We start from the raw sequence: 10,000 nt of genomic DNA, 5'->3' as shown, positions 1-10,000 counted from the left end.
CCCGCCCTTATATACGTCCGTATAAGAGTGCGCGTATCCTTTAGGTGTATGCGTACAAAGATGCGCCTGGATTTTTATCGCTAGGGGAGAATGGACGTCCACGTTTGCAGCAACAAAGAACGTTAATTCATTTATGCATATTGTAAACACGCTAGACGCGGTAGCAATTGGAGAAGCGATAGTGCGATATACCCCTCCACGTTCGGGCGTGCGGGGGTCTCCGGAGCGGGGCGGGGCGCTCCCCCCCCACCCCCACCCCTCCGCCGCCGCTCTCCCTCAGCACTCGTCGGCCCAGTCCTCTTCAGACGACATGATGCGCGGCTTATCCAAGCTCTGATTGGCCGCTTTGTCTTGCCGCGCTAATCGTTCCACCAACCACAGGGCTCCTCGCATCGTATTGGTCGATTTACCTACACAGTAGCTAGTCCCCGAGCATTTTGATGTCGTATAATTAGATGTATTAATTACCTATCCCGAACGTAGCTTCATTCATCCCTCCCGGCCATGATTCTAACTTCGGTTGAATGAATGGGCTGATGGTAGCCAGAACGAAGTCTGTGAGGTCCGCCATCTAGTCGTGATGACTGTAATCCTCTGGGTCGAGAATCCGCCCTTTTGCTGGATAAAATCGTCTGGCGGCGTTGACCATAACGAAATACGTAAATGGATATACTCGTATCAGGTAGAGGGAATCCATGTCGTTCTAGATTAATGTGCAATTTGGATGAATGAAAGCATTTTTTTTATCGTACAGATTTAGAGACTGGCAAACTTCTAGACAAATAACAGAAGATATACACAGACACAAAGAAGCGCAAAACATACAAACATATATACAATACACACACACACACACACACACACACACACACACACACACACACACACACACACACACACACACACACACACACACACACACACACACACACACACACACACACACACCATTAACTCTTTTAAATTGAAACGACGAAACCCATCGACTCATAAAAGGAATAAAAACATTACTAAGCTGAACACATTGATTATAATACTCATTGTCTGTCTTATACTAAGATGGGCTGTTCATAGAGTCAATGAAAGTGTGGCACAAACCCAGAATATTTATAGAGTTTAAAACAAAATGTTTGAACTGGCTGAAGGAAGAGAAAAAGAAGGAATATTTAATATTTGGCGTATCGTGCAACGCTTAGCAAGATGAATATAACTATCAATATAGTGGTTAACAAATGGAATAGACTTAGTAACCATGAAGTGAGCGCTGAAACGATTGGTTGTTTTAAGAGAAGGTTAGATAACTTTATGGATGGGGATAGTAAATGTTGATGGACATGGAAGTGCCTAGTGTAGGCCTTATGGTCTCTTGTAGTCTTCTTCATTATTATGTTTTTGAATAGATAACTTGGTACACGCATAAATGGCCACGGATACATTTGCACGAATTTTCCGGGATTTTAGAAATCGACGGAACTGCATCATTGCTAACATTTCTATAAACATATACTTGAACAGCTGAGATCTAGTCACTTCTTTCATGCACTTCGCCAGATCTGTCTCTTCTGCCCCTATTATATACCACAGCATGCAAATATTTTAGTACACATGATTTGCGTATATGTGTATGTTGTACGTCTTCAGCAGATGATTTCACTTTCGTTTCTGTTGTTTCAGGAATCACCAAGTGGCCTCCCGACGAAGGCGTCCCAGGACAGATCCTTCCCGTTGATAAGGTCCCACAGTAGTTCTTCCGAATCCCTTGGGGGTGTTAGTGGTGTCGAGTGGGCACCCACTGTCCCCAGATTGCAAAGGGAGGCGGTGTAAGACTCTTCCTCTTGGAAACCACGGCACTCTTCCTACTGCGGGAGTGCCGGGCCCATAGACTTCGCACCCCCACTGGGGGTGCTCCAGACCCGCTGGGTTGTCCCTCGAGCGAAAGCTGTCCGTGAGCGTTGTGAAGTTCACGAGGTCAAGGGTAGAGCAGAAGGAGGAGGATCTTCCAGGATTTAGGTTCCATGTCCTTAGTGGGGACATTCTCCGCTTGCTGCCAGCCCTGCCACTCTCATTAGGGTCTCGCGAGGCGAGGTCCCGACTCCGAAGAGGAACTTCAGGATGGTGGCTGTACAGGTGCTTCTCATGCACTACTTCCTTCTGGGGCTCCACAACAATCATCGTAGTGAGAACGAAGTTTTCCCACCACAAGGTAAGTTTTCCTCTTGAAAGTCTCTTACAGACACTCTTGAACATTTACCGGGTGCTCTGCGGTCAAAAAGATGACTTGGAGCCCTGAGAGCCAGAGGACAAGATTTACTCTTACTTTGTTGGTTGTCAGGCCGGACAGCCCTTCACCACTTTCACGATGCCTCTCCAGATGGTTCTATCCTCTGCCAATTCTTTCCAGTCCTCTCTTGGTGCCACCCTCTCCACGTCCTTCTCTACTCCATCCCTCCATCTGTACCTGGGTCTCTCTAATGGTCGTCTGCCCTGTACTCCTCCTTCCATCACCTTCCTTGGTGGTCTGCCTGCCTCCATTCGGACGCAGTGTCCAGCCCACCTTGCTCTTCTTCCCCGTACTTCGTCCTGAATGTACGGTTGTCCGGTCTGATCTCTAATTTCCCTGTTGTGTCTTTGTCTCCATCTCTTTTCTTTTTCATCATATACTGAGGCGAGGATTCTTCTCAGGATATTGTTTTAAAAAAAAATCAGTCTCTTCTCCCTTTGTTAGTGTCCATGTCTCATATCCGTACAGGACTGTTGGTTAAAGAGCTGCATGACGTCACTGTTTTCTATGAGAGCGATGACGTCATAGGGCAGTGTTCTTGTGCTCCTCACTCTCGAAGTCCTGAGCTGTCGGCGAATGAACGAACGAACGAACGAACAAACATGGTCAAAATCACCGATACCAAAACTAACCAGGACTGTCAACAACAGAATTCCTGCTGCTCATAGGAGCCACATGTCTTACATTCTGTCCGATTTTTTTTTGTATTTTTTGTACTTTAGTTTCTTACTTCTTATCTACCCTTTCTTGTGTTTTCTCTTTTTTCTAATTATTTGTCAGTTAAAAGAAATGAGATGATAAAACGCATCCTCGGTTCTGATCCTGTCTCGAATGATGACAAGATCACTCTTCCAATATTCACTTTCTAGTATTCTTCGTGACAATTTTTTTTCTTCATTTAATGTATTTTTAAACCCATTTTAGCAAGATGACGTATCTTTTAGATTTTTACTCTGGCTAGCTCCAGATACTTTTGCTCCGCTGAGGGGTGGGCTTGGGTCAAAAGTTCTTCTCTCTCTTTCTGCACAACATCCCATTGGAGAATTTCATTAATCTTGTTTCCTTAACCTCTCCTATTCATTATTTCATACACCTCCTCCTCCTTCTCCTCCCACTCCTGCTGCTTCTGAATCTCATCCTGCTTGCTCTTCGTCCTACTTTTCCTCCATATAATTCTTCCACTCACCCCTGTCGCGTACTAATACTTATGTGACATCCAGTGTTAGAGGGGGAAGACAGTTGAGACTTAGTGATATCATAGGTTACCCATAAGATATGTACTGAGCGAATGTGAATATAAAAAAGAATGGGCAGACTTGATTATCTACTTAGAAAAATGAATGCAAAATGATGATATTTTTCTGGTGCGCGACATTAATCGTAAAAAGGTATATTGGGGGTAACTGAAGGCAAAGGAAGGTAAAGATTTGTAGTGTATTGCTTTCTTGGATATAGCAATGAAGAATGCATTGACCTAAGGGTTCAAAGGGACGACAAGATTAAGAAGAGATAACGCACCAGCGAGATTGGATTTACTACTTACCAAAGAACCCGATATGATTGAATCCTTAAAGTGTGTATGCCTTATAAGGAAAAATGATCACTTAGCATTTGAATTTCCATTGGCATAAGGACATATAGAGGCAAGAGATGAAATATATAGACAAGGTGAATTCAATATCGGTAAAACAAATTTTGCAGGTGGAGCATATCATTCTAAGAAGTAGATTGGGGCTCGATCATGAAAATATTTAACATTTTCATAAATAAGATTTGAAAAAAAAAAAAATCCAGCAGTTCGGGACTCAGGAAGAAAATGGAGAGAAAAAACAAAACAAAAAAGAGTACAAAAGAGCTATAAATGATTACATGAGAATCCAAAGAGAATAAGAAAGAAATTTTGAAAAAAAGAATTATAATTGAGAATAGTTAAGACAAACCTATACTATTTCATAGGTCTGTAAACGGCAAAGTATTAGATAACAAAAGAATTGTATTCAACTATATGGATAGAAAAGTTACATTAAAAAATCTCATAGAGAACTTGATCCATACCAAATTGGAATATGCAGTAGGGGCGTGGTTCCTGCATAAAAAGGCGGCTATAAATAAGATCATGAGAATACAAAGAACATCAGCCACAATAGCCCCCCAGCCTAGCAGGCAGACCATATATAGCCAGATTAGAATAAATAAAACTACCCCCATTAGAAGCGACAAGAAAGATAGGCAACATGATTGCTCTGCTCAGATCATTGAAAAGAGTAGACAAATTAACAGGAATGAACTTAGCTTGGGACGTGAGGAGAAATACAAGGTTATAAAGAGTAAGTAAAACAGGGTACATAACATATATAAAGGAATGCAGCTTTTCGCGAAGATGTGTCAACTTGTCAATTAGATGAAATATGGGAATAGTGTAATAAAAATGGAAACGAAATTGAAGGCAAGTTTTATGATGACATTGGGGCGAGTTCCCACGAGTGTGGCTCTTCTTCTTTACATTACAATTAGGTAAAGTAAATACAATTAAGCGCACACAATCACACACACACACTTATACACACACACACACACACACACACACACACACACACACACACACACACACACACACACACACACACACACACACACACACACACACAGCTTAGAAGCTAATATAGCTCGAGCTAAATCCATAAGCAATTAGAAAAAAAAGAGACAGGATCTCACAAATATGGCTCCTTTCCTGTATAATTTTACAATTAGCTAGATATAATTAGTTAAACACGCGCACAGGATTGAAACGATACCCGAGGTTCCAATATAAAACCGGGTCAAAGAAACAGTCTGTCTACAGTCTGTTTCTGACACAACCAAGAATATGATTTCGATTGCCTTCGGGACCGTCAGGTTGGTGGGTTCGGGTCGCTGGGTGGCGGCGGACAGGAAGTACCGGGAAGGAGCCCGCGTGTCAACACACTGATGTTAGGTGTTAGCGGGATCGAGCTAATGGATCTGTCAACATCGTTACCCGTAGATGAAGCTAAATTCTTTCCTCTCTCTCTCTCTCTCTCTCTCTCTCTCTGTCTCTCTCTCTGTCTCTCTCTCTCTCTCTCTCTCTGTCTCTCTCTCTCTCTCTCTCTCTCTCTCTCTCTCTCTCTCTCTCTCTCTCTCTCTCTCTCTCTCTCTCTCTCTCTCTCTATATATATATATATATATATGTGTATATATATATATATATATATATATATATATATATATATATATATATATATATATATATATATATATATAATATGATAACCTCTTTCCTATAGCTATCCTTCATTTATCATTCCTTAACTTTATACCTATTTTCCTTCCTATACCATGATCCTCACTTTTGTCTCTTTTTCCCACACCTGCCTGTTACTCTGCTATTCTTGTCTCCATCTTCTTTAATCAACCTATCTTTCACATTATTGTTGTCTGTTTTCTTATATTTTAAGCCACGGTCCGCCTTGAACTTGCTCTCTTCTTTCAATCCTCTTGCTTTACTCGTTTTGTCCCTTTCTTTACCAATCCATTATGTCTTTTCTTCTTAAGTTTCCTTCCTCCAGTCTCCCTTCTCTTTCCTCTTTTCCTCTCTTTCACCGTCTGTCCTCCCTTCGTTTTCTTTTAGGCTTCCAGTTGTTGTTCTTTGGTGTGTCGTGTCCTTTGATTCCTTATGATCATTTAACCCTTTTGTTGATGGGTGCGCTTGCGAGTGTCGTTGTTTTATATATTCGCTCTGGCTAATGATAGACGAGTTAGGTGAAGAAACATCCCTAGTTATACTCTCTCGACTAGACCATTTACGGAAGTCGCCATCTAGATTTATTCTAGCTAGCTCCAGGCAATTCTATTCAGCTTAGGGAAAATTATTCACTAAACCACCCATACCTAAGTGTACAAACAACTCATATGAAATACTCCTGACCATAATGTTACTTTATACTCATCATAAACTAAGTATTACTTTTTGCCCAATGACTATAGCGGTATACTTGAAAGACTTTATTTTGACTAAAGCCAGATGATTCAACTTAGTTCTGGGGAAGTTCTGGACTGAGAACTTGAAGATCTATTAAATGAAAATATTAGCCCAAAGGTCCTTCCGAACTGATTAAAACCGTCTGGCATTAACACAAATGTATTAACGAGGTCACTAGACTTTAACTGGTTATTCTAATGTTGTGATAACCACCAGTTGGATGAAGACATTTCGTAGAGGCCGTGATAAGGTACACACGCCCGCCGCTTCAGAATAAGTCCAAGAAACAAGAGTCTAGAATTATGAGATGGACTGTAATATGGTGCGACTTGTGATGATATGTGATGTGACGTCTGATGTGCTGCGTTCGACCATGGGGTCTTTACAGACTTAATGCATTTCCTCTCGCATCAGCGTGAGCTGTCACCACCTCATCACTGACCAGCCCCCCGCCAGCAGCCTGACCTGGCCCCAAGTTAACAATTTCAACACAGTGACGCACACTACATCGTTCCCCCTGACCTGCACAAACTTTTTTTTTTCTTCGTCTGAGGGGTCGAACTCGAGACCCACTGGGGTCACGCTCAAACTCGTCCAGTTGCAAGGGTCGCCATGCAACTAAATCAAAGGTTATGCTTTAAGGAGCGGATTATGCAAAAGGCGTTACCACAGTGAAAGGAGTTACCCACTACGAAACCTAAGTGAAGCTTCCAACAAGATGACGTTAAAACAAAGTAGAAATGTCGACAATATGACCTTGACGCGTTTGAGAGTGTTGTCATGTATTTATTCTGGTCAGTGATTGGGGATTTTATTCAGCTGTGGGCAACCCTTCCCCTTCCACTTCCCTATTCCCTCCGAGGGGATAAAAACTTATCTCGATCCATCATTTGGCGAGAGTCGTCTTGTGTTCATCGCTGACGTTCCCGTCTTTGTTTGCAAATTCTAGCTTTGCAGTATTCATGCAACGGTTTTCTTTCTCATATACACAGGTTTCTTTTTGATACGTAGGTTGCAAAAGGTTTAAGACGAAAGCCTATTTGCAACTTAGTTGTATGCTTTTGCAATTCTTAGTGATTTTAGTTCGAGATCGTGTTGCCTCGTTTAGTGTTGTCTTTCGATCGCTAAATTCGTTAGCGTCATCATTCAGATAAATTAAAAGTTCTTAGTATGGACCCCTAAGGCTCAGTGCTAGTCCCCCCTTTTATATTTTTCCTTTTTTATTTTGTAAAACGTATTTAGATTTATGACAAGTATATTTCCGCTCCATAAACTACGATTTTTCTTTTCTTTTCTATTCAGCGACATTCACATTTATGACAACTCTCTTCAGGATCTGTTCACGAATTTATGCTCATTTGAATCCAATGGATTATTCTCAAGGTCTTCATGAGACTTGTTTCAGGAAAATATTAACTTATCTTTTCGTCACATGCAGGGGGATATTTCGTACAAGATGTCTTACTTTTGCTCTTGTTGTTTTGCTGCCACCGCCCATCCTCAAGAATCCATCCTTCCTTCATTTGTTTGAAAATTTTTGCGTCGTATTTCACATTTTATATGTATGGACCATTTACATTTTCTAGTTTTTGATCGTAACTCCTCTCAAACAGAAACGTTTTTAGTCATGTCTTAGACTTTTTAATTTCTGGGATTTTTTTTTTTTTTGTCTCCGCGGAACTTCCTTAGGAGCCTTATGGCGTCTTTCAAATGTTTTGTCTTCGGTGATTTTATGGAAATGTATTTCGACCTTTCAATATTTAATTGATGCTTACTACACACCGACAGTTGTCGATGGTTCAAACTGTGTCAGTTTATCTTTCAAAGGCTTAGGTTTACTGGATATTACTATCTTACATGGCATGTCTTATGTATGATTCTTGCGTTTGTTGACAGGAATTCTGATGCCTACTCATATTTTGGACGAAAAGATTTTTTAGTTTTAATTATTTACCTGATCTTAACTGTTTTGCTGGCAATCGAGAGAATATCGATGATTATTTGTTTTTCTAGAGGCCATGAACCATTGTGTTCTTGATTCTTTCTAGGATGTCCATACAGCTCATATGTGTAATTTATATATATATATATATAAATATATATATATATATATATATATATATATATTAGTTTGCTTTATATTCAGAGATTTTATAACTGACTAAACCTTAGACATTTTTATTCTTTGGTTCAAACTCTTGCACTGTGGGCGAAACAGGCACTGAAAACAGTGAAGGACACTGTAAATGATTGTATACTTTGTTTCTTCCATATAAGGCGTATAAAGTATCTTTCTCACATATTGGTTTTTGTAATGATGGGAGTGCATTTTATATTGCAGTGTTGCTGATCATAATATTTTGTCTTATTACTTGTCACAAGATTCAAACTATCGCTCTACTTAATTAGATTTTCTGGTCGTTTATTGTTTAAGTGGATCCTCCCTATCATCTTGTTATCATCCTGGCGTTCATTATATAGCTTGGTCTTAAGTTTTTATTTATTTTTTTTTTTAACGAGGACTTTTTATTTCTTCCTTTGGGTTTCTAATATTATTTTTTGCATTTCCTAGATTACCTTGCCAGTTTTACTCTCATTTGATTCTCTGAAATGTGTTTTTTTCATTCGTCTTTGGTAGTCTCCATCTAAAACATGTTCTTCATTTTCATCTTTAGTTTATTCGAGCATGAGTCAATTTTGTCTTTGGATTCCATTTTTCCATCTGTCTTTCCATTAAGAGTATCACAGAATACTTTTAAAAAAATCTATTTTACAATTCAAATCTTGTTTCAAGAAGTAATATAGGTTAGAAAATAAATAAACGCCATTGAGATTTGTAAGCATATTATATCCTGTTCAAACTGGCAGATGCACTCTCTTTATATTGACTCCATGTTATCACATCTCTTGCATTTGGATGCAACATGATCACAATTTTAGCTATTTTATGTTTATATGGCGCTCCCGAGAATTCTTCCTTGTTGTGATAATATTCTTTGGAGAAATGAAAACATACTCTATGGCTCAGAACTGACTCCCCGCACTACCCACATTTTGCTGACACATCACATGTCTGCTTCACTGTTGCCACTTTTCTCCTTGTTCCAGACAGTTTTCTTCTACTTGAAGCCCATGGTCTGTTTGTTTAAATAGACCAGTACCAAAGTACATCATCTATGTATACATCTAAAGGAGTTTTTGGTTTAGAATTATTTAAATTGCTCTTATGTTCTTATTTATTCATACCATCCTTCGTTAGGTTGAAGACGTCTACCACTTTCAACAACAACACAGACACTACACAATAATGTACTTCTTAACACAACAAGTTGATATTCTTGTTGGTTTTTCTGAGTAAATCCTATTTATTATTTACCAACGTAAATCATAGTTTATGATGTTCATAATTAATTATAAAGTCATTAGACAAATTAGATCTCAGACATGAAGATTGCCAAGAAGTCAAGACTTCACAAAGCACAGGATCTTATATTATGTTTAGATGTGGTCTGTCATTCTCTGAATTGATGAAAAAATTAATTAGACGGAAAAAGGATAGATTTAATCCTTCTAGTGCAGTTTATGACTTGACTTGTTTATTTTAAATATCACCAGGCGATATCTTATTGATCTGAGGTATAATTTTTTACAACGACCAGGTTGAAAACTTTCTAAAGCATTTCTTGATTAATAACTCGAAGGCGCTCCTGTTTGTTCTTCAA

The 10,000-nt window shown here is 39.5% G+C and overlaps 1 protein-coding gene across 1 annotated transcript in view; it reads left to right on the top strand.

Annotated features, from left to right (window-relative positions):
- The window catches only part of LOC143021451 (R-spondin-4-like), a 291,292-nt gene that overhangs the window by 224,578 nt on the left and 56,714 nt on the right, over nucleotides 1-10,000 (top strand). The window contains exon 3 of the mRNA XM_076178941.1: nucleotides 1,675-2,203. Within this exon, the coding sequence (XP_076035056.1) occupies nucleotides 2,113-2,203 (91 nt within the window). The 5' untranslated portion in view covers nucleotides 1,675-2,112. The remainder of the gene's footprint in view (nucleotides 1-1,674; nucleotides 2,204-10,000) is intronic.

The sequence above is a fragment of the Oratosquilla oratoria genome, chromosome 42, assembly GCF_046742065.1.
Source record: "Oratosquilla oratoria isolate Oo_2021 chromosome 42, ASM4674206v1, whole genome shotgun sequence".
In the NCBI taxonomy this organism is placed as follows: domain Eukaryota; kingdom Metazoa; phylum Arthropoda; class Malacostraca; order Stomatopoda; family Squillidae; genus Oratosquilla; species Oratosquilla oratoria.
Note: the sequence above shows the minus strand (reverse complement) of the source record. Positions and strands in the feature narration are given on the sequence as shown.